The sequence below is a fragment of the Perissodus microlepis genome, chromosome 9 (genome assembly GCF_051167445.1).
Source record: "Perissodus microlepis isolate ML-2025 ecotype Zambia chromosome 9, ASM5116744v1, whole genome shotgun sequence".
Lineage (NCBI taxonomy): Eukaryota > Metazoa > Chordata > Actinopteri > Cichliformes > Cichlidae > Perissodus > Perissodus microlepis.
Window position 1 is genome coordinate 13860467 of NC_140469.1, and position 26514 is coordinate 13886980.

General features: G+C 40.3%; 1 protein-coding gene across 2 annotated transcripts in view; it reads left to right on the plus strand.

The window, feature by feature from the left end:
* Positions 1-26514, plus strand: part of cntnap2a (contactin associated protein 2a) — a 390635-nt gene that overhangs the window by 341481 nt on the left and 22640 nt on the right. Inside the window, exons 19-23 of one of the 2 annotated variants that reach the window (XM_084939110.1) lie at positions 6302-6520; positions 8790-8819; positions 13649-13885; positions 21056-21289; positions 21532-21665. In XM_084939110.1, the coding sequence (XP_084795236.1) occupies positions 6302-6520; positions 8790-8819; positions 13649-13885; positions 21056-21289; positions 21532-21665 (854 nt within the window). The remainder of the gene's footprint in view (positions 1-6301; positions 6521-8789; positions 8820-13648; positions 13886-21055; positions 21290-21531; positions 21666-26514) is intronic. The other variant, XM_084939109.1, reaches the window with a different exon arrangement.

The window sequence follows — 26514 nt, forward strand, 5'->3', positions numbered from 1 at the left end:
TCAGGGAATGGGTAACAGGAGGGAAACACAGCTGGGGCAAATCAGGCCTAACGAGACAAAGGAAGCAAAACCAGACGCATTTACATGAGACACAGACTTTCAAAGTAAAACAGGAAACATAACACAGACTGAACTTACAGACACAGACTCACAGGCAGGCACTACAACAGAGGGAACAGAGACGTGGGACCAGGGCAGACACAGAGACATAAACCATAAGACAGAACTCTAACAAAGAAACCAAAGACTAGAAATTATAAATAATATAATAAACTCAAAACCCTGGGTCGACGACCCAGCATCCTAACAATTTCAGCCATTTCAACTTAACTTAAGCCAAAATTCATGCAATTATGAATGCAGAAAAGTCTTTTCAGGTTGGCAACAGCTTCATTTTTCAGTATGTCATTGAGCCCAAACACACTGCCAGTGCAGTAAAAGCATACCTTGATAGAAAAAAACACAGAATGCAACATCATTAGTTATGAATTGGTCCTCCAGAGCCCAGACCTTAATGTTAGTGAGGCAGTGAGTGATCATTTTTACAGACAATAAACAAAAAGAAGCCAACATCCAAAGAAGAGCTTTAATTGTCCTTCAAGAAGCCTGAAGAGCTATCCGTTAAGTCTGCTAAAAAAAAAAATTACAAGAAAGTTTAGTGTAGTGGTAAATGTTCCCCCTGCACATTGTGACATGCTGGGCAAATTCAGCATATTAAGCTGCTGACATATCAGAACAGTGCAGATGTTTCAAATGCCCTGAATATCGTTCTCTGCACAGTGGAACAAAAGCCTGGCCAGAAAACCAAAACAGCCATAAAATCTCTCACAGTAAAAACTAAAATAAATTAATTAAATTTATTACAAATTCTGGTTCCTCTGGTGGAAATTCAGGTCAAGAGATCAGTTCTGTCACTGGCTTTTATTGTGGATTACAAGATAAAGTGGAAAAAGTTTTAAATCTTGGTTATAATACAGAAAAAAACAAGCAATCAAGTTAAAATTTGATCCAGCACTAACTTTGGTGAATATACAAGACTGTTTGTCCTGAGCTTTCTGTGCTAGCAGTAGTTGTATAGAAGTATAGCAGAAGTGTAGCTGTAACTTTTCAGCCAATATTGGGTGAAGACCATGTAGGAGATTTCAGGAGACAGACAGTTACTCTAGAGAGCTGTATAGGGCCATATAAGGTCCTTAACCCATTAGCAGGAATGGGTATCTTCTCCTTTGTGCAAGCAGGAGGATGATGAATACTGCCAGAACCCTGCAAATTAATCTCCAGCAGGCCACTGGTGTAAATGTTTCTGACCAAACAATCAGAGACAAACTTCTTGAGGGCGGGTTGTCCTTTAGTAGGCCTTATGCTCACTGCCCAGTACCATTGAGTCCAGCTGGCATTTGCCATAAAATATCAGAATTGGCAGCTCCACCACTGGCACCCTTTGTTTTTCACACATCAGAGCAGGTTCAGCTGAGCACATGTGACAGATGCAAAAATCTGGAAAAGCTATGGAGAACATTATGCTGCCTGTAACATTGTTCATCATGACTGGTTTGGTTTTGGATCAGTGTTGGTCATGGGAGGCATATCCATGGAGGGACACACAGACCTCAGCAGGCTAAACAAAAGCATCCTGATTGCCATTAGTTATCAGAATTAAATTCTTGGACCCACTGTTAGACACTACACTGGTGCAGTGGGTTCTGGCTTCCTCCTGATGCACGACATTGCCCAGCATCATGTGGCGAGAGTAGGCAGCTCCTGGAGGCTGAGAATGCATACTACCTGTCAGGTTGTACCTAAGATTCTCCAGGAGTTCTGTGATGCCCTGGTCCAGACCATGGAGGAGTTCCTACAGGACACCTTCTGTGGTCTCATTAGGAGTATGCACCAACATTGCCAGGCATGCATACAACCACATAAGGGCAATAGAAACCAGTAGCATTTTGAGTTGCTGCAGTGACATTTTGCAAAATGGACTGGCCTCCTAATCGTTTTCATTGTTCCTAACACACTAGCCAGTCTATATCAGTATCCATATCCAGCATGATTTTTTTCCCTCAATAAGATCTGATGTGTTCTTCTTAGGATCTGATGAAAGCCTTCCTTTAATTTTTTTGAGCAGTGTGTACATGTGTGTACATATATGAAAACAGATATCATTTTGTCAAACATTAAAGCTGGAACAAACAGACTGTGACAAAGAAGAGCTAAACATTTAAAACATCAATCAATGGGGCAGCTTTGCCCAACCCTCATTTCACAGACTCTTAGTCCGCTCTGAGAGCTTTGATTGACGTGTCATGCAGCGGGTTTCTGTGATCATGTTCAGTGGCTCAAATTAAATTCCCCGCAGCCACAGTGGTGCCTTTCTGATCAAGAGTTTTAAAATCTAGGGCTTTTATTTAATCTCGAAGCTGCATTGTGAAATGGCTTCCTGGCACAGCATGGCGGTCGATTGATGACTAATTGCATTCATTGGGATTCATTGGGATTCATTGGGATTCAAAGGGATTTGAACATTTGGTGTCAAAAGCGCTTGCTGACCATTTCCTGCTGGTGCGCCTGGCCCACCATTTTGTGTCAAAATGCCAACCAGTGAATAGACACAAAGTCGAATTTTGAGCCAAAGTGCTGTCTAAAGCCGTTACACTGAATGACATTATGTCAGCTAGTTTGCAGTCTAAGAGCTCCGTGAGCTTTTTTTCTATCCCAGTTCTTTCTTACACACGAATACTCATCTACAAAGAAAAAAAATCTATGTGCTGACACTATTCTGTACATTTGAGTGCTGAAAAATGCTCAAGGGGTTTGGTATTTGTTTTTTTCCAAATGTGCACTTCATAATACACACACACACACACACAGATACAGTAAATATGTGGTCTGTCACAGTTGCAGAGTGTGTGTGTGTGTGCTTGTGTGTGTGCATGTGTCTCCTGAGGCTTTCAGAATGCCCCCACATCGATTTCCTCTCTCCTCTCTCTTGCTATCATCTTGCATTTTGCCCCACAGCACCCATTTAGACACACAATCCAGAAATTACTCGCATGCACACTCACACACACATAAACACACACATAATCTTTGCCCTCTCGTTGGCGCAAAAAAACTCTATCTGCTGCAATCCAGTCAGGGCATGAAATGACTAGCATTAAGCTGGAATAGCATGGTTGTGCCATTCCAGGAGCCCAAAGCACATAAACACTCAGTGATACACACTTTAAACCCTTGGACAAAACACACATTACAGTGACCTCAGCAGGCTCAAAGACGCGAGGTGGACTCTATTCATTTTCCGATCTTAATAGGAAGAAATAGGCATAGGCACATTTGAGATTTATTCAGAATCGTAACCTCGTAACTAGACTGAGAACAGATGGAGAGATCCCTAAATTTAAGAAAAAATTGACTTGTGGGATGTTTTGTGCCAAATTTCATATTTTTAAAGGCTGCAGCTAAGAAATGTACTTTCCAGCTGGAGACATGTCCTTCCAAAACTGTATAGTTGTCTGTTTTTCTTGTGAAGACTAGTCATTTACGGTTTACATATGGAGTATAGGAGTGTGCCGTGCCGCTTTTGTCACATGTCAGACTTGTTAAAGCAATATCTACTTAGGAGTAAGAATATTTTTTCAGCCTCTTCTTCAGAGCTCAGTCAAAAGTTAATCTTAACCTCGCCATATCTGTTCTCTGCGCACGCTGAGAAGCTGTCGGCATTCTTTGTATTGCATGCACTTCCTTCTTTTGCTGATAAAAACTGCTTTTTACTTTTCCCAGCCTTTAAGAAGTTTAAATCTCGCTTCAGCCTCTACAGCAGCAGGTTTGCTATGCCACTTAGGGTTGGCTCGCACTTAAACCGAGCCTCCATCCCCCAAAAAACACAAAAGGTCCAGCCCGTTCCAACGAACCCTCAAGTTAAGAAACAAAAAACACAGAGCCAAAGGCTAACAAAGCAAATGAGAGCAACAACAAAGAATTTGCCAGTCTAACAGAAAAGCGATCGAAGAGATAATGCACTGCCAGCCTTCTGGAAAAAAAAAAAAAAGATGAAGAACAGCAAAATTGAACCTCACATTAGACAAACACACAAGCACACCCACACGAGCAGTGATCTTTCACACAAAGACGTTCAGTGGCTTTCACTATTTATCATCATTTGGTTGTGCTGTGCTGACGCATAATTTAAAACTCGGCTCTTTCAGCCTCCGTATTAAAAGATTAATAGAAAAACAAATAGCAAAAATAAAAACCTAAGCGTGGCTTTTTGTGTCCTTTTTTTTTAGGCCAACGTGCAAAGTGTAAGGACACAACACAAATATTACATTTACACACACACAAGCATTTACACTAGTTACATCCATCATCTATGCAAATAGATGAGGCGAGCTCTGTGCTCTGAGGGCACTTTAGTTTTATTCGCGCCCGTTGACAGGAGGTTGTAGGGCATACATCTTGGTTTGCAGTGCCACTAAAACAACACACAAATTATCAAACACACACACGCATCTCATATATGACGTTCAGCATTGTTGTTGCAGCATTACTAAAGCTTTGTTTCTGCTGGGGTATTTTGATATATGTTTGGCTGTCTTTCACCATTTAAAATAACTGATGTCTCTCCTCCCTGCCCCGCGGACCTGTTCTGTGCATACAAACATCATTAATTCAGTATACTAAAGGCTGTCAGAGGCCTTATACTGCGTCTCTGTTTGTGTGTGTCTTTGCTGAGGTTGGTGTGTTTGTGTATTGCTGGCGTTTAAATGATGAAGCACTATTTTTTTCATGAAATTCATCTGATAGGTTAATGTACTCAGCACATTCAGGCTTTTGCTTGGATCATTTCATTAAATATTGTGTGCAAGAAAGGGTTCAAGGAAAAATTAAAGAAGGAAGAAATGATATAAGGGAGGCCAAAGTCACAGGTGGGTCTGTAAAGGCAAGAGAATAAACAGAAGCATAAAGAAACAACCGATGAAGGGAAAGTTTGAACCGAGCGAGCAAAGGGAAACATAAAAGGAAAAAGAGGGAACAAACAAGCAGGACAGGAAGGAATAAATGGAAATGGATAGATTTAATGTAGAAATGATACCAAAGGCCATGGAAGAGTCACTGAAAGATAAAGGCTAATTAGATGAAAGCAATATGAAAAGGAGAAAAGGGCCAGAGACATTGATTAAACAAAGGAAAAGAAGTAAGCTCATTTCCCCATTGACTACAGTATAAATTTATTCACTCTTAATATCTGAGCCTAATGAAGCTATAATAGAACGGTAACATATCAAGCTATTTATCACCACTCGGGCTGCAGCACACTGGTGCCAGTACCGACCATATGCCACCATCCAGGATATAAAGCTTTTATACATCAGTCTCCAAACATTAAGGAAAAGTCCATTTGGGTTTTAATACGTCAATTCCGAATGATCTTTCCAGCAGCAAGTCTAAAAGAGTCCTTTAACATTTTGCTGAGGCATTCAGTTAACACATTGTCTTTTATTTAAAAGGTAGAGAGACTTTGCAATTCTCTATTTAAAAATGCGTATGTGATAAGGTTTATTATGTGTGACTTGTGGAGTCACACACATACTCACAGAGTATCATTGTGCAGATGCAACATTGCAGACAGGTTCAAAACAGGACCAGGCAATGACACACAATGCAAAACAGCCAAAACTGAAATTTACTGAAGTCAGTCACACACAAAGGTGGTTCAGAAGCATCAATGAACGTTTTACCTGATCATGGCTATAAAAGGTAAACCGGTGCCCCCTCTTGGTCTACTGAGATAAATTAGACTATTAAACTACAGAAAAGCACTAAAACTTTATGACAACCTACCGTCTCATGGACACACACAATCAAATCAACTCAGCTCAAGATAATGAAAAATGAATCTAGTAGATAAACAGGACCGTTTTGCACTGTTCGCTCTTTTTGTCTTCTTTCTATGGAACCTTTCCGTTCCTTTTTTTTTCACACACACCTTTCCTGACATGTCTTTCCAACTCTCAAGCAAAAGTAAGTCTAAAAAAACATCAGGGAAACTGCAGCAATACGACTTTATGTCACAAAAAACCAACCGTTCCTGGCGGTCGGTGATATTAGGCCTGTGCAAAAGCTGTGAGCAGTCATGTTTTGCAAAGCTGAAATCTATACAAGCCAAATGAGTGGCCTTGAAACAAATGAGCCATTAGATTAGAAATTTAATGCATATCTACCTACAAAGTGGACTACAGCAGAACAGGGGATGCTGGGTTGTATAAAGCTGTGAATTTTTTGGAATTTTTTCTTTCTGCAGCTCCTAAGGTGGTCTCCTTCTCCTTCGATGTCGGAAATGGACCAGTGGAGCTGATTGTGCATTCAGCTACATCTCTCAACGACGACCAGTGGCACCGTGTAATGGCCGAGCGTAACGTGAAAGAGTCTGTCCTTCAGCTGGACCAGACGTACAGGACGTCCAGGCTTGCTCCCGCGCAGGGACACACACGGCTCGAGCTGTTCAGCCAGCTCTACGTGGGTAAGACGCACACCCTCGCTAGCACATCATCCAAACAACCCTCGTGTTCAAGAGCGACTCGTGTACACACATTTGATTGCAATTTGCACATTTAATATCCGCTTTGCGAAGGACGGACACTCACACAACAATTATGAGCTCTTAAGTGCGGAAACCAAACACTCCAGCACATATCATCCACGTAAATGTAATTGGATTCAACTGTTAATTAAAAAACTTTCTGTACTGTCTGTTTTGTTGCTTTTTTTTTTTTTTAAATAATGCTGCTGCCCTCAAATGCTGACAACCTCCATGAGAACGTCTGATTGTCTCACAAGTTAAAGATGTACCAGCTTTACTGGAAATCACAGCGTTTTCTCTTAAGCCAGCCACTGCTAATTAAGTTAATCCAAACACACACACACACACGCAGGTTTTACACTTAATGATAGGCACGCATCCTTGGAAACTCATCCATGTGAGCGAACAGACTTTTAATAAATTTAAACATGATTGGGTGTGAGGGCATGTTACTTACAGAGCTCATTTATTTTATATGTTAATACTGTAAATGTCTTTGCATTAAGATACTGTTGCATAGAGGGGATCAGCTATTGGATTTTCTCTGTCCCTGCATCCTTTAATTATGGATCAATTATCAGATAGACAAAGCCTTTATTATCACAGAAGCTGTGCATAGCTATTGGGTAAAAGGTCAACCATCTATCTCTCCAACGCAGTGCTTCTCGAGCTCATCAGGATTTCAAATGGAAGATTTGTCCAGTTTTCTCACTGCGCTTTCACTTCTCTGTCTCATTTCGTCTTTTGTGCTGAGCAGTCAATATGCTATAGACCAAACTCCAGGGCTAAAATAGTTTTAGGGATTTTGCGGATAGAGGGAAAAGTGCTGAGGCGGATCACACACTTCCTACTATCTCATTGGAAAAAAAGTTCAGCCCAAAGGAGATTGTTGCAAATTCCAATCAGGCCTCCCAATGTGATAGCCTCAAACCTCCTGATCCCCGTCTATACTATAATTTCATCGTCTCATCACTTTTGCCGATTTGTGCGCTGCTGAAATATCCTCACCTTATCATGTCCCAATTTGCCTCTCAGTGTATTTGTACTTTCATTTAGAGAAACGGGAAGGGGCAAAAAGGGTCTTTGTGTGACTCGTGGCTATGAAACCGGGAACATTATGGCTTTCAGATATATCTCCGGCCACCCTCTAATTTGCATGTCTGTATTCTGGCCTTTTAGCTTAGGCCTGTGCGCGTGCCACCAGATCTCAAGGAATAAAAATACTGTAACAGAGAGAGAGAGAGAGAAGAAGTGAGAGAGAGAGAGCAATGGATAGACTGCATGTAACAACACCAGCAGAGGTGACATCACCTTCCTATATCTGATCTCTAATCCCCGCTTAATCCTGATTTGAGGATTTCTTTGAGAAGTTAAAGTGTTATACACAGGAAGTGACCCCCCTCTACACTCAAGGGAAGTAGTTTAGATTTGGCCTCCGACATCCAGAAAAGATAGAGATCTTCTTTGTGTTTGATCAAGAGATTTGGAAAGAGTGGGAAGAGCCCTGCAGGCAACAAGATTTTGTCTCGACTCTTGATTCCTTCATATTACGGAAGACTCTCCACCACTGCACGGCTGTCAATGACTATTACTGATGCAACTGTTCAAAGGCGCTGAGCTAGAAAATAAAAAATGAAACCCAAAAAACTTCAAAACTGTGAAACTTTGAAATTCTACTGCAGCCATCTTTGTTTGAAAGAGTTGACTGTAAAGGCAAAAAACAGAAAGTGAGTCCTCCACATCTACAACATGGAGGTTTACCGTGTTCGTGTGTTTGTCTCTCTATCATCTCCTTTACTCTTTCTCAATCAATATGCTCCTCATCAAGCATTTGATTGCTTTAGTGTTTACTGCACAGTGGCTCATTTGCTATAATGGCCTTGAGCGTAAATGTTATACCATCAGCATGCTGTCATTTACTTCACATTGTTAACTTTTAGCTCTCCAAATACGTGTTCATAACTATAAATGGCACCGCAATTTATTCATTTCGTGGCCACCATCTGCTCTTTTTTGAATTCCGTCTTGATTAATGCTCACTATCACATTGATTTTTATGGTTTTGCATGTTTTTGCTCATGACTTGATTGTTTTGTCTTTCTTTTGTGCGCTGCTCTTTTCTTTCCCCCTCTCCACCCCCGTCTCTGCCGTCGTGAATCGACATCGTGCTTGCTTGCTCGTCGCTGCATGCATGCGACACCTGTCACAGGGAAACCAGCCTCGCTCACCTGCCAAGACAGTAGGTAACATTTACTGAGTACAGCGAAATGTCTCTGTGACACTGATACAGTTTTCACCTCACCTACAGCTCAAAATAACTGTGCTTCTGTTAGTTGATTCAGATTTTATGGCAGCCTCACTTTAACAGTGGTTAAAGTCAGTATTAGTCTTCTAAAATATCACTGCTCATGCTTTGATTGCCTGTTTTTTTTGGGTAGGGGGGTGTGGGGGGGTAGACTGATGATAAGCACCTAAGTCTTCTAAATTACAGCAGGTGGCAATTTAAGTCAGTACTCATATATGACTTCCTTTTATAAAAAGCGAAGTTATTATCAACCTTTTAGAGAGATGCTTTAAAAAAAAAAACAGTGTTATAACCCAATAGATATGAAGCATGTGGCTGCTGATATGAGCTTTTTTTTTTTTTTTATCATAATATCCCAATCTGGAAATGCCAGTGGGTTAGGAATGCTTTTGAAATGGCATTTAGACCCAGTGAATCAAAACACCCATCAGAAACTAATACAAATTGAATCCTGAAGTGTGCTTCTAATAAACACAGAGCCTGCGAAATACTGTAGTTAAAGATATCTCCAATGTTGCGAACAGCAAACACTCGCAGAGAAAGAAAAGCACATGCCGCCATTCGGCTTAACCACTTTTAAAATGTTAATAGAAGCAAAGCATTGCAGCAAATCTGCAGCCGATTCTTATTTAATTTAATTTATCTGAATATGCCTCCACAGAACAGTCCACATGTGGCGAATACTGTCAGTACAGTGTTAAAGTGCATACTGCAAGTTTATTCAATGCAAAGTCTTTACTTAGTAATTCAGCATTCACACTGATACATCCATACATGCAGTGAAGGTTAAGCGGTCACATATGGCTTTCCTTCTAATTTGCCTGCTACTGCGTGTGTTTGTGTGTGCGTGTGTGTCTTCTAATGAAAACAAAATGTTGCTTAATTAGGACATCATTACAAGGTAACATCCTCTTGGGGCACACACGCTACTCCCATAAATAAATTGAGCCATATATATACATTTCACTTTAATAACTGCTTATGTGTTAAAATATATGTATTAATTCCAATATTTCTGTGCAGTCATGTGCTGCTGAGACTGTGTGTCAGATTGTTTGTAAGCCTACTGCTAATATTGAGAAAATGGAAAGTCTGGTAGTCATGTATACACCGAGTGAAGCCAGATATTGAAACTAGGTTGCAACAAAGGGTATAGAGGCATTTTTTGTTTTTTTAATATTAAGAAGCTGATTCAACTCTAACAGACAAAGTCTGCTTAAGGAGGGCTGGAGAGGACATAATCCACAAGACCTTCAACCAGTAGACTAGAGTGTCATTCTTATGCCTGGCTATTATCTTATGCATTATCAAGTCCACCAGTCCTGCACCATTTAATACAATTGTGGAAAATTTTTTATAGGAATGTGTACAGCCTTACTATTTCCACAGGAATTATGAGCATAAGCAGCCAGTTGTTGCTAATCAGATGCGCTCACCTAATTGATCATCAGCAAGTATGATCACCTGTACAAAAGAAGAATATTTCATAGTTTGCTGATCTGGAGCATTCAGGTGTTTGTTAACAAGATTTGACGTCCTATCAAATTCAAGTCAGACCATGTAATGTTCAGAGAAACAACAAAAAACGCAAGAGCTACATTTCAGACTCTACAGGCCTCCTTTAGCAAGTTAAATGTTGAGGTTTGTGGCAGTACAATTAGAAGATTGAACACAAATGATTTGATTGGAAGAGTAGCCAAGACGAAGCCTAGAGACAAGAGAAAGGGACATGGTAGCACAGCTTAGATTTGCCGGGTGGATCTAAAGACACTACAAGACCAAGATGGAAAGATGAAATTACCAAAGTGGAGACGTCACATTTGGTGTAAACTAAAGCATATCATCCCAAACACCTCATACCAACTGCCAAGCACGGTGGTGGAGGGAGGTGATCAACAGCTTAAGCTTGGCTGAAACCGGGTCATGAAACTGGACTATAATCCCAAGCGCAGCAGCAAATCTACAACAGAAGGGCAAAGTGAAGCAAAGAAATAATGCTGTAGTGGCCCAGTCAAAGTCTAGACTTCAGCCTGAAATCTTCTGGTTGGACCTAAAGAGAGCTGTGCATAAATTAATGTCTGCAAATCTCAATGAACTGAAGCAAACCTGCACAGAAAAGTGGACAAAAATTCTGATGAAACCTGTAAAGTCATTTCTGCTAAATAGTAGTTCTACAAGCTACTGAATCATGCAGTGTACTTCTTTTTCACGTTTTTTTAGAGTATATGATGATTTCCTGAAAAAGGCTAGAAAGCACATATGTATGTTGTACATATACATAAGATTAAAGATATGCTGATTACACAGGTGTTTGCAAAAACGTTAAAAATAAATGCAATGGAAATTTTAAAAGTATACAGTTTTAGGAGACAAGTCTAGTTGATTTTTATCTTAATCACCAAAGCTCTATAAATGTATACTATTGACTATTAATTATAAAGAACTATAATTACATACAGAGAAACTTCGTGTTTACTAATATACGTAAAACTTGGGCCTTATGTACATATAAAAATGCAGAACATGTATTGGTGTTTTTCTTGCATGTAGCACCTATTTTGAATTACCCCCACAGGTTTTGATTTAACTAGATATTTTTTTTCGTATTCATTGAACAACCCCGCATCTCCTCCTTTTGTATTTGCTAGGGGGATTAGGATAAATATTCAGGTGCGAGGTTCACATCTGGTTCTATTTAACTTACAGACAGATGGCATCACATTTTCTTCAAGCACACTTTGGAAAAATGCAGACTGCATTACTGAATCAGTGACTGCAAGCTGCCCAGTCCCTGAGGCAGTGAAGGAACCCTAAACTACTCTGTTCCTCCACTATGCTTTACAGTTGGTGTGGAGGGTTTTTTTCAAGTAAAGCTGCCTTTATCCTGTGCCAAACATGTGGCCAAACAGCACTATCATTGATTGCTTTGTCCTGAACAGATCAGTGCAAAAGACCTATCTAAGCCAATGGCAAATTGTTGCTGCTCATGCTTTTTTTTCCTGGCACACCAACCCATGTAGGTCACATCTGTAGTTTGACATTAACTCAGTTGCCTCCAGATCCTGTGATTGAATTCAGAGGTTTTTGGAGACTTCTTTTTTTACATCAAACATGCTGGTTGGGCTAAATTTGCTAGGATATCTAGTCCTGGACTAACTATTTAAAATCGATGGGACTGGTAGATGTGGTTCCTTACACTCATATCATAATATGTCAGTGGGTTTTTTTCTTTCTTAAGGTCTTTGAGAGCTTCAGGCATAATTACGCAACAGACTTTGATAGGAGAGAGCAAACAACACCATACATGTCAGAGATGTCAATAAAACTGCACCTAATCTCCTGATCTCCTTAGATTGGAAAGTGTTATCAGTTTTGTTATTTCTTTGAGCATATCGCCTTTATTGCTTTTATTGATTATTTTGGTTATGTGTCAAACAATTATTTCTATTTCTGTACTTACTTTTTTAAATGATTGTAACTGTGATAAGCCAATATTGACTGTGGTCACAATCAGTCAGGCTCTATTACACAGCGTTTGTGAGTAGCACAGAAACCGTATGCACCTGAGTGTGCGTGCGTGCGCGCGTGCGTGTGTGTGTGTGTATACGTGCCTGCCCCGGTCTCCGCAGGCTTCGGAGCCTGCTGTCCATTTAATCAGAGACTGATTCAGACCTGGGTAAACAGGTGGCAGAAACCTCCAGCCAATCAGTACTACAAAATAGATTAATTAAGGGGCCTACTAAAAGTCTAATTCTTCATGGGACTGAAAATAGGAGAAAGCATGCAAAAGCTCAGCTGCATCCCAATACGTGAATAATGTATCGGCTGGAGAAAATCAAAGTACATGTATTAGTAATCTTATTATGCCTCTATTGTACCTATGTGGGCAAGCTAAAATTGCATAAGCAAGAGTGCAGCTGTTGAGGGACGACCCCGCCTGCTAGAATGTGTGTTCACATTTCCTTTACATGTTTTCCTGAATAGACACTCTTCCTTAAGCCAGACGATGCCCTTGAGATGTTTTACAGTAATAACTAAAATGACCCTCGGCTCTCGTCTCCGATAGTGCGCGCAAGTGTGCGTGCTTACGTTTGTGTTTACCCACACAGAATATTTATGCTCGGTGGGTGTGTTTGTGTATTTTTGAATCTATACCTGTGGGTGTATATTTATGAGTGTGTTTATTGCTGTGGTCATTTAGGTCGACATTAATCTATTTAACACCCCTACTTTGTCCAAGTTAATGGGTAGTTAGACTGTAATGGTGCAAGGCCAGAATGACGATGAAAGCACTTTAGAAGAATGGCTATCGACACCCCAAGGCTAAGCAGTAATGCTTACATTGACTCATTCAAATCAGGTGCGCACTGTGCGGCATTTTTAAAACGTGTGTGTTCATCTCGAGCATGTAGTTTACGTGCATCCGCGCATCCATTTGCATGTGTATGCTAGTGCGATGTTCATTAAGAGACAGTGTTCATTAGGCTGTTGCAATTACTGAAGAAATCAAACGAGTTGAAGGTTGTTTCAAGAACGGCGTCACAGTGAGAACAATTAGCGTGACATCAGTGGCTTCCTCCAGGCATTAGGATATTAATGTTTCTAAAACAGATTAAAATAGAGCCTCTTGCATTCAGAATGACTTTTGCGACCCTGACTTCCAGTTGTCCTCCCTTCCTTCTCCTTGTTTTCTTTTCTCCTGACGCTACATATCCTTCCCCCCTCTGCGTTCCCTCCTTCCTGCTCCTTCTTCCGGTCCTCAGGTGCTGCAGGGGGACAGCGGGGGTTCCTGGGATGTATCAGAGCCTTACGAATGAATGGCATCACTCTCGATCTGGAAGAGAGGGCGAAGGTCACACCTGGGGTCAAGCCCGGTTGCCAAGGCCACTGTAACAGTTTTGGGATGTACTGCCGGAATGGGGGAAAGTGTGTGGAGAGGTATAACGGCTACCTGTGTGACTGCACCGCCACCGCCTACGATGGTCCGTTCTGCACCAGAGGTAAGAGGCATTTTCAGACAGGCAATTTGACTCTATTTAAAGACAATGGAACAAAATAATTTAATGGACATCTGGCTTTTCTTTGTCCTCAAAACTTTCAGTGCAAAACAAATGAAATTTTCCCTCTTTGTTTTTTTAAGGGTTTTTTTTCCTTTTACATCAGGTTTTGTTTTCCCATTTCCTGGCCTTGCAGGACAGCTTTTCGGCTCTGAAATTAAGGATGACACACTGAGCAATAATCCCTCGGCTAACATTTTCTCCGACAACTTTTGCAGGCATATTTCTGAGATCATGTTATCATTTGCACTTTCTCTTTTATTCACAAAGCCAGAGTCAAACAGCACCAGGATTACCGCTGGAGTAGTTATGTTTCAATGAGCTTCATTCCCCAACAACCCACCGTGATTGTCGCTGCGCTTTGTGATCGTGCCCCACTTCCTATTCAGTTTGGCGCTGTCGTTTTTGAAAGTGTTTGGGCTTGCGATAAAAGGCATCGATTGAGGGTAATATTATGCTTACCCACCAATTCTCCCTCACTTTAGAGTGCTCTCGCTGAATGCTGATACTGTGCAAATGCAGAGCTGAGAGATCAAACTCAGAAACAAAGCGTAAGTGACTTCAGTAAGAGGTGTGTCTAGTGATCTGGTGTTTTCTTTGAAGATCACAGACAAGCAGTGTCACACTGTAACTCTGCTTCTGCGCTGTTGCATATTGCTAAGGCATCGTGTTTGTTTCACCGGGATTCATTATATACACTATTAAAGTTCTATTTCCCAAAACAAGTTTTCATGAAATTCTCTCGGGAGAAGAGCAGCGGCGCTGTCAGAGGCTTTCTGCTCGCTCCCAGTCAGGAAGTTGATCCCCGACACGTGAATTAATTTGTTTCCTAAAGTCGAATGGTGTTTTCCCCCCTGTGTTCTTGGCAGGGGGGTGACAAGATGACAGAAAGGCAGAATGTGTGTCTTGGTGTGGGCTTGCGTGCGTGTGTGTGGTGTGGAGGAGGGTGACAGTGTGTGGTGATATGCTAGTGTAAGACATGAAAAGACCTCCTCAGAATTCTGTCATAACCAATCAGGCATTTCAGGATTTAGAGAATAAAGATTACTGTCTTTGTGTGTGTGTGTGCGTGTGTGTGAGAGAGAGCGAGAGAGAGGCAAAGAAAGGGAGAGAGCACACCCTTGTGTCTATTTGTTTTTGTGCATGACATGCAATGTTCCCTCTAATTTTTTCACGTGTCTGAGCGAACACACAAACTCCCTGAGCGGTCCTTTAGACGTGTGCACTGTGGTCACGCCAGCATCGAATCCATCCAAGTTTAGGGATGGGTACCAGTATCCGGTGCCATGATGGCACCGGTTCTGACATAAACGGTGGTAACCAGACCGAAAAGCAGCGCACATTTCGGTGCTTTTTTTCCTGAGATGTCATACACTTTGGATTCCAGCCAATTATTTTACCTTTGCAAGCATAGTAGGCGGGCCCAGGTACGTATGTTGTTTTAGAGCAGAGCTACAGATTAAAAATGCCCAAAGCGAAGCGGTCAAAAGTCTGGCTGTACTTCACAGCAAAAGATGCAAACTCAGCAGCCTGCAACAAGTGCTTTAAGGTGATACTGTGCAAAGGAGGTAACACCTCGAATCTGATGAAACACCTGGCGATGTATATAGCGTTTTTTTAAAAGCAGAGAAATGCACCGTATTTGATAGCTTGCTGCGAGACCTCACACCGTGCACATCTACTGCGGGTGGGTTGCCTGTTATCGGACCCGGAGTTAGCAACATCCCCCAAGAACCCGAAGAGGAGAGTCCTGGCCCCTAGCCCTGCCAGTGTAGCAGAAATGATGATGATGATGATGATGGCAGCAGCAGCCGTTCTTCTCTGCGTGAGTAGCTTAATGTTGTTCGTGTGTAATTTACGTTGAGTAGGCTAACCACGTTATTAAATTAATGCACGTAAGGTGAACTAGCAAACACAGTCGTAGTTACATGCGGCTGTCTTCTTGTTTGATGGCAGATACTCCCTTCACCCTGGCCAAAAAGGCTAAAATGACCAAAGAAAAAGTGGGAAACAGCTAAAAATGAGAGGTTTTTGGACAAAGTTGGTGTGTTTTTTTCTCCCATTGATTAAGCACTGCTTCCAGCCAAGAGTGATACAATAAATCCCCTATAGCTGCAGAAAAGGCTATCATTGTTGTCTTTTTACAAAAAAACAGCTGAACATGAGAGGTTTTTGGACAAAGTTTGTGTTCTTCATTCTTTAAGCACCGGTTCGAGCATCATTTAAGCACCGGCACCGTTTCACAAGTACCGGTTTGGTACTGGTATTGGATAAAACCTAAACAATACCCATCCCTATCCAAGTTACGGGGTTTATTAAAATAATCAAATTACAGCATTTACATTTATGTTAGACTACTTTTAATTAACTGCTTTAGCCCACTTACAATGAAAATTTAAAAAAAAATCTTGTTCATGACCTGTGTACTATGTTAACACTATTGGAAGTAAAAAAAATAACTTGAACTCCAATTTTGAAAACACAACTTTCTTTTTTTATTTATTTTTTTGCCTGTCTTGTATTATTAGTATGTGTCTGTGGTCTGGGAGAGAGTCCTGTAACTCTCTGTCTGCAAAATACAGTATATAATGACCAATGTTGGGCAATTAATTATATAGTTACTTCTTCAAAAAAGTAACTGAGTTATGCAAACAACAAAGTTTTTTGCAGCTGTTTTGCATCAAATTTGATGCCACACAAATTATTTGTGCCACTCCCAAAAATAATTTCTGTCCACTATGAGATAAAGGAGAACAACAGCCTGATACCTGCAGGCCTGACAACAGGAGATGTATCACTCCTGTAACACCTGTAACATTCAGCAGTCGCCTCATTGTTCTGACACACACAACAAAACTATTGACTACACTACACACTAACTACACAAGATTTACACTAAACGTCGCTAAACTTCCTAAACGACTAAATGCCATGTTGCCATATCATTTTTTGATTGGTCGACATGGTACATAGGAAAGGGTGGGGTTTTTTTTGGTTTTGTTTTTGCTGACAGGTGGAGAGCGCTTTCAAGCGTTTTCCTTATAAAACGGCGTTTTTACCGTTTCTTCCCGCAGTAAATATAAACAACGATAGTATTCAGGAAGAAAACCAAACATTGCAGATATTTTTATCATAACTTTTACATGGCCTATCAACACAATTTAAAAACTGGTATAAAGTCCACACAATTGTACCGTCGGTCCTGCTCACATCTCTAATGGTTGTCCACATTGTCATTAACGTGGCTTCACTCCACATCAGCCACGCCGCTTTGCTAGCTAAAACACCGGTGTCGGCACATAAGGACGCTGTCATTAGTGATGTGCGATACCACTGATTTCCTTTCCGATCCGATACCAAGTAAAATTCAGGGTGGTATTGACGATACTGATCTGATACCGATACTTTGTACAAAAACATATTTTATTTATTGTATCTCAAATTATAGCATCATAATGATTACAGGTCATCAGATCGCACATGACTATGAAAGGCGGAAGAGTTTCTGTGTTCCTGTTAATGATAAACTACAAATTTACCCTAAATTACTAAAATATCGATATTTTAATGTGAGAATCGATTCTAGAACATAAATGACTGGTATCGGAGGAATCGATATTTCAGGATCGATCCGCACATCACTAGCTGTCATAGCCTGTCAACGACGTTGATTAGCTGCGTATATACGAATGTGAATCGCATTATTGGCTGGACTATGGGATAAGGTGGCATCGTTCTAATCCCATACGGGAGCAGCCAGTCACTTACTGACTAACACTGCAAAGCAGAATTGTTAAAGTTTTAATTTTAATTTCAATTCAGGTTAGATTTTTTTTTTTTTTTTTTGTGCGCAACGCAGATTTTCTGTGCGCAGAGACCGTGCCAGCAGTGCGCAATTGCACACGCGCTCAGCTTAGAGGGGACATTGATGACATGTGACTTCATCGTCTATTTCCTCCTTTCATTCCTTTGTGTCCCTCTTTTCCCTCACTCTGCTACAGTTCTTTTTTTCCTTTCATTTGGACTCACTGTCCTCTTTGTCTCTTTGCTACTTTCCCCCCTCATTTATTTTGCTCTGTTTTTTCTTTTCTCCTGCCACTCCTTTACAATTATTTTACTCTTGTCCCCATAAATATGTATTCCACTTATTCCTCCTCCGTTTCTTACTTTGCCACACTTATTTTCTCACTCCTCTCTCAATTGCCCCTCTCCTGGTTTCTCAGTTTTCTGCCCTTTCCCAAATTTCTCTCTTTCCCTCTCTTTAATGTACCACTCTCTCCCCATCCTCCCAGCTAGTGAAAAATGCATGAAGTCAGCCATAATTGCATAGTGCATTTCCATTGTATCCATATTTACACACTGCTCAGGGGACCCTGCAGTATTGTTATTATACACTCTCATTCTTTTGCTTTTCTGCCCTTGAGGGTCTCACGTGGAGCCGGTGTGCACATGTACATACGTATGAACACACGCACGCACGCTAAAACTTGCAAAAATGCAATTGCACATGTACCTGTTGAGATTTGCACCGCTCAAAATCCACATCCGAAACTTCTTCTCATACTGACATGAAGTACACACACACACACACACACACACACACACACACACGAAAAGCTCCAGCTCTGCAGCATTGCTCATACCCCATTAAGGTTCCAGACAATTTTATGTGTTGCTACTGAAACTCTGGGTAACAAGTTGGAGTACTTTCTTTCCTTCTTTCCCCAGTAGGAAAGAGAAAAAGCTTACTGTGAGAGTATTTTAAAAGTGAGAATGCTCTCCATGACTTACATGAGTTTGTTTCTAGTGTATATTATATACTACATGAACACATCGCTAAATAGAGCTAACAGGTGTCATCACACACACAGTTCATTATACTTAATAGACTACAATGATTGTTAGTACTTGTTACTGACAGTAGAAGAAAAACTCACTTTATAAAAGATGTAAGTAAATACTTTGAAATGAGTAATTGAGCATTTCTGCCAATGTGGTTGCATAAAAGAAAGGATGTGATGTGGAGTGGTGGGGCTGATTGTACAGCTGGACACTTATTCGCTAATGATTCATGAATTAATTTTAATTAGAATTTATTATTTATTCAGTAAGATCAGAACTGAGCCCATAAACACATCATAACTATTGTTTACAGAAGTCAAGACAAATATTTTCTCATAGACATCTATAGGAGTCTTTTTGCAACCACAGCTATTGGCATTTAGTGGCCATCAAATAGAATACGAGCTAAAGCCATTTTAGCATTGGTGTCACTTTATGACCTGAAAACTACATCCATATTTTGTACTGTCTACATGTGTGAGTTATTGTGGCTAATATGGCTTCTAAATATAGCTAGTTCATTAAGATTGAAGGTGTTAATGAATTTTACTTCAATTACCTCAGTTGAGGTAAAAGTCCACTACTATTGTAGCTGTAATTGAGGTAAAAGTGGAATTTTCAATGTTAACAAAAACCCAGCAATGACCTAACCTAAGTTTCTGCTTGCTCGTGTACATGAAAGCTGCTAACTATAAAATACTCTATGTCGGTGATTCCCAAAGGGTTGGCTAGGGCCCCCTGGAGGGCTGCAAAGGTTATTACTCAAGCAGGTGAGCTTGAGTAATAACAGAAATTCGGTTTGAAGTTTATTTAAAAGCATTTACATTTAATTCATTCATTTATATAAAATGTTGATCAAAGCAGGTAATAATCTGCTCTTACATTGAAGTTTGTGCCCGAGTCACAGGTGGTCACACATTGGCCAACATTGCCAGTGCGACATTTTGCATATGGCTGGGTAGCATTGGCAATTTATAGCAAACAACCTGTGCTGTTTATGTTTTTCAAATAAAGATTTTCAAGGAAATGTTTTTTTTTTTATTAAAGTGAAAATAGGAATAGATAGGATATGTCTTCTTGACTTTGGGAATGGCTGCTCTATGAATATTTAAATGAAATAAATAAATTATTCTTATTTACTATGGTAACCATGTTTAAGCTAGGTTTACATTTGCCTAAACACATCGTTTTTTAAGTTAATTTTGTCAAATTTAAAAGTAGTTTGACACATTTAGGGAGGATAGCACTTTCTAATATGGAATATCTGAGCTTACCCATAACAATAAAGTTCAGTTAATACAAAAAGATTGCTAAAATGGGTCTCTCCAGACTTCTGAGGCTTGGAACTATATGATTGCAAAGCTAAATAAAGGATAAAATTGGTAGGTAACCTGAATAGAGCTGAGATTTTGCTTCTGTGGCAATACTATTCAGAGAACTTACCCATTTTCGAGTAATAAGTGTTCTATTAAATTAAAGTAATGTAGCTTGAAGTATTTATTGCACTGTGTCTGGTGGGAGCTGATGGGTGAAGTGAAGCTTTAAAAAAGATGCATAAATGTGTTCGCTTGGAATTCTGGACCCGTAAGGGCTGTAATTTTACATTTCACCGTGGCTGCAGAGGGAAGGAGAACATGTTGAGGCATATTGCGTGGCATTTGCACACATACACACACACACATATGCACTCAACCCTATTCTCTCTGCTTTCCCTGCAACCATTCTCTTTAATTTCACACGTATTATGCCTTTATCTCCTTTTTAACTGACTCGCAGACATGGCGAATGAGTACACGTACACACGAACACAAACAAGGCGTGTAACAGAAATAGACTATAGAAAAATAAGGTCTCGTCTTCTCGATATTTGATTATGAGAGTCAATAAGCCTCCTGGTATGGTTGAAATATGCCATTAGGTTTGTTAATGTACTGGTAAGCAGTGCATTGTTTGGTTTCAGATGCTGGACTACAGCAATTTAACACTCGCTTTACTACATCATCTGAACACAGCCTTATTTATGTGTGTGTTTATTCCCCTCTGGCTATATAATATGTCTACCCTGTTGTGTCTTTGCATCTATGAGCTTGTGAGTGGCTCCCTGTGGCTTGTTTTTGATGGAAAATTCTCTTTCTTTGTTTCTTTCTTGGTTTCTTGCTTGCTTGTGTTTTAAGCGCACATTCAGTTGCAGTTGAAGCAACATCTATTGCATTTGCGTGAGAGCTTAATTTTGGTCCTACATTTTGTTCCTTCTTCCATCATCTCACCCAGATGTTGGAGGTTTCTTTGAGGCAGGGACGCTGGTAAAGTACAACTTCCTGCCTGAAGCCGTTGCGGGAGCCAGTAAGGACACCAAGGTGTTGACGCACCAGCTCACGCCACATGAGGTGAATCTAACAAAGGAGGAGGTGGCCTTTAGTTTCAGCACATCCAGTGCTCCAGCTGTTCTGATGTACCTGAGCTCCAAGACGCAGGACTATCTTGCCGTGGTGTTAAGACAGAATGGTAAGGCTGACACGCAGCACACACACACACGCACATTAAATTGTTGCTCACCATTGCAGACAACATTTAAACGTCTTCCTTGCAGCACACATTGGTATAATCTTCAAAAATCCTCCTTAGTCAACGACCAACCACTGAGCAGCAGCTGACAGAAAACTGCTTTGATGATATATAAGGCCTAAAAATCTGACTGCGCCACCTAGTGTCTGAGATTTTAAACTGCTGTATCTGTACGTCTCCAGGTTCGCTGCAGGTGCGATATAACCTGGGTGGTCTGAGGGAGCCGTTCACCATAGATGTGGACCAGCGTAACTTGGCCAATGGACAGCCACATAGTATTAACATGTCCCGTCACGACAGGAGAATCACCATCCAGGTACAGAACCAACACGCGTGCTCATCTAAGCTCTTATTTTAGTCTTTTACTCAGAGTAAGGATTACATTTCAACTTACTGTGCAGCGCAGGGACTTTTGGGTCCCATACAAATTAAAAACACTCACAGTTACGGGTACAGAACTACACGAGCGCAGGAAGTGTTAGCTCAATGGTTTGCAGTAAGTCAGAGAGGAGTGCAGTGTCCTGTGCTGTTTTCACCTGTGATGAAACTGCTTGTACTTTGCCACTGTTAATCTACTTCCAGTAGACAGCCTAAGTATAGCAACAGAGAACGCATCGATCTGTGCGTGCGTGTGTGTTCACATAAGCGCATATTGTTGTGTGTTTGCAACTCCACAAATTCTTTCCTGTATGCTGATAATTAAATGCGTGTGCTTGTGTGGGATATTTTGTGCGTGTGCATGTGTTTGTGCATATCAGTTACTTCTATCCATGTTGCCGTTGTGTGCGTTTTTGTGCTCGTGTGTTTTGTGCGACTGAACAGCTTAGCTCTGATCGATACAGCCAAGCCTTAGTCAGTAGCTGTCAAGGATGGAGTGAGAATTCAGCTAAACTATTACTGGCTTTATTCTGGGCTAAGATGCACACATTTGGCTGCAGGCTGGAGTTTAAGGAGGGCTCTAAATGGATAGAAGCCACTTGTAAAAGCCAGAGATTGATTGCATCCAGATCGGAATAAATTCATATTTGCACTGACAGGTCGGGGTTTGCCAAGAAATGGATTGTCACAAGAAATGAGAAATAAAAAGAAACAAATGGTCTTGGATTCTAAAATTAAACAACGGTTTCCGCATGGCTTCCTATAGAATGTGTAATTTGAATACTGTATCTGCACACTAACGTAATATACTGATAATATCAGACACTTGAATGGCTTAACCATTTCATACTGTGGGCATATTTATATTCCTTATACGCACAGGAAACCCCGTGAATCGAGATCATGGATGTCAAACTCATTTTCCATCAAGGATCAGATACAGCTCACATTGATCTGAAGTGAAACTTCCCTTTCTGTCAGTGTAAAGATGTTGAACTACATGTTTATTTTTAGGAAGACGAAGTGCAATTTTAACAGAACTTACAGTTTTTTGCTGTATAGAAATTGAAAGAAATCCATCAGCATGACTTGAAGTGTAAGGAATAAATGTGCAAGATTATGGAAAACGTTCTGCTGGCTCATTGCCCAGACTGTCCTGTAATTATAAGTAGAAAGTTTTGTTAAGTCACTAAAAATGTGCTTTTTCTTAAACTCTTGAGCCTTTGCGAAACAAAAACAATTAAAAAAAAACATTTTATAGTCAATAATGAAAAAACAGGCAATCTTCTTCCATTTAAATGCTTATCTATTACTTTACTTTAGTATAAATGGCCACAGGGAAATATTATTAGGAAAAGCTGTAAAACCTATGAAAATACAGGTAAAAGTTCACCATTTAAGCTCTTCTTCACGTTTTTTAAAACTGTATAATGGGCTGTATTACAGTCTTTGCACGTCCAGTTGTGGCCCATTGTCCTTATATTTGACACCCCTTATTAAATGGGTAAGCCCTTCACATATCACTCCCCTCTAGTGGCCAGAAGGCACCATAGCATTAAACTTAGCTATAAAATGATTCCCATCCTCTGTGAAAAATTGCTTGGCTCAAAGCTTCAAGCTGCGGTTGTGTAAGAGCATGTGATAATTAATATAGCAGCAGTTTTGCTTACAGTTTCTATTGATCATCATATCATTACTAGCATAATTGTTATGAAATAAACACATCAAAAGTTTGCAAAACAATTTAAAAAAGAATATGTATGTTACGTGCAGGGAGACATTGTTGAGATTATCCAGTTCATTTCTGCATTTGAACATATAAATATGAATATGTTCAAATGCAGGATGTTTTTGCAGGATGCTGTCATTGTTATGTTTAGAGGATATAGACATAAAGGAAAAGAATGAAACAGTCAAATATTAATATAAATTTTAAAAGTTCGGTTTCAACACTGTTAAACAGAATATGCATCTAACATGAAGTCTTTTAATTCTTGCTTTCATTAAGTGGAATTAAATGCGAACTACAATGAATCACAGTCCCATACTCCCAAGCCTGTAATCATTCAATCTACACTACTACAGCCCTTAGATCTCTCTGTCTGTCACCTGCATGAAGCAATGACCTCATCCATCCTGGGATCTCATCACCTACTTTCACACACTGCAGCGAAAAATTTCAGACAGCAAGAAAATTAAACTGAAACATCCAATGATAATCATTTTCTAAGCAAATCGCATTCCTGTAGCTGCTCATCACTCCGCTGGGAGTACTTTAACATAACACATGCTTTCGTGGTGGCATGGAAAGTGATTGGAGCATCCGCTAGACTCCTTGCTCATCACTTACACACACACACACGCACATGCATACATGCACACAGTGTGCTCTGCGCTGATTGAAAGCAGCTTAGCTGCGCCTAGATCGACAGTGTCGAGGTTCAGTCTTGCCTTGAGTATGTGACTGAACTACTAACTCTATAGTACACAATCCCAGTGTAGTTCTTTCAAGGTGCTGCGGCTGTACTTTAAAAAAGAAAACAGAAAAACAATCCTTTTTTAAAAATTTTTTCCCTTAATAACAGGTTAACAGTTAAACATTAAAGTGTGTTAAGAATTCAGACGAACACTGATGGGCACGATGTGGTCATTTGGATTTAAGGGAAAAAAAGGCATCGATGAGTGATCTGCGGGTTGGGGAGATGAGGAGAGAAAATAGATGAAGTTTACAGATAAGGAATGAGAAGTAGAGCCAGAAGGTACGTTGACAAAGATAACTTTGATGAGTGAAACTTTTTCATGTTGCCTTACCGCCTCAGGGCTCTTTTCAAGGTACATGCACTTGATAGCCGCACGTAAACAGATGCAGACTTGCATACCAACAGACACGCCTGCACCACTGGGATCCTGTCATATCAGCTAACTACAAAGGCTTCACACTGCACTACAAAAATCAACATTATTCAGTCTAACTCATCTGTCCATTCCAATACTGTATAGCTTTCCTTACTTCCCAAATGTTCTCTCATAACTCACATACCACAGAGCAATTTTTTCTACTTTTCTTTTCAAAATCAACCTTGTCTGCAGGTTGCTCTAATGAGTAACAAAGAACAGGACATGTTCTCCTCAGGAGGACTGCAACAACAACAAGGAACCACGCTAAGCATTAGTAGGCAGTTGGCAGTCAGCATCAGTGGGGTTATAACTCTAAGACCTAGATACTTGTGGATGCAAGTATAACAGTATAACTATGTGTATGCAAAAATTACTTTCTTTACTTTGGCATCATGTCCCAATTTATGCAGAAAAGGCACCTTTTGCCACAAGAGGTGAAAATAAGAGTAACCTTTCTATGCTTTTGTAGGCAAGGCCTGTTGGCTGTCCATCTGCTGGCACACTTTGCTCACTGCACTGAGAGTGTGTGATTATTCTGTTTATTCCATGGGTGGCAGTATTTTAATTCCAAAGGCTGGGTCCATTTGACAAGAATAGAAGGACATGGAAAGGTGGCAAAAGTCAGTCAGTCAGTTTGTTTCTGAGTGACCAGCTTTTATCTTTGGATGAAAAATTTTGAACCTGGGAGTAGTTTCGTCCAAAATGACAGCACCAGCACCAGGGGTCAATGATTTGTATGAGTTTTTAAATGATGTGAATCATATCTTATGGCCGTAGTCTCCATACCTCAACCCACTTCAACACCTGTGGGATTATTTAGACCGATGTGTTCAGTAACGCTCTCCATGCCCATCATCAGAGGACCGAAGCAGCGTTTATATTTAGGCAGCATGGTGTATCATCCATCCAGTAAAAAAACGGACTTGAGATGTGCCAAATCACAACAACGGTCGCCTCAATGTGCTTTATATTTTAAGGTAAATACCATAATCCAACAATTAGAGAACCCATGTGAGTAAGCACATGGCAATAGTAGAAAGGAAAAACTCCCTTTTAACAGGAAGAACTCTCAGATACATCATGGACACATTGTAGAAGATTGCAAGAGATTAATAATAACTAATAATTAAAATAATAACTAATGGCTGAAATATCAACTGAAAGGTGCACTGAAGCATTAGTCCTTCACCTTATTATAGACTATATGATGATTTTTTTTGTAATCATAACCATAACATCCATTTATAAAGCATTTTTCAGACCTGCCAAATAGCCCTGCGTCTTTTACGTTTCAGTTGTGCTCCATGAGGGGCCTCCAAGAATGACTCAGGACCAAAGTCAGGATAGTAAAGCATGAAGAAGTCAGCAAAATATTTAGAAACCCTAAAACCCTTAAAGGTGATCATCAAATATTTGGATCTTCTTTATCATTTAAAAAAAATGGGGCAACTGTGAGTGATATATAAAGTGTGATACTATGTCAGTGTTGTTTTATCAGTTTGTTCCACCTGCCTCTGTATAAATATTCATCTTAGAACACATGCGTGGTGCAAACGTGACCTTTTTCTATGAGATGATCGCACAGCTTCGGTCACTCTTTGACGGCGAGTCGTTTGACGCATCATCCATCATATGAAGTGTACAGAACTGCATGCAAATGCTGAGATGCTTAATAACTGCTTTTGAATGCTGGAAACTCTACTGGCTAATTCCAAGGCTTGAATTTTTGTTTTGTTTTTTTAATTTATTGAATAATGCATTAAAGCCTAAAATGCCAGTTTTGTCAGTAGCTGCCATCAGCACTGAAAATGGAACTAGCCTGTTATTATTTTTGTGCACACGCTCATCAAAGGCCTAGTTGCGAGCATCTAAGATAACAAAATGAGTGA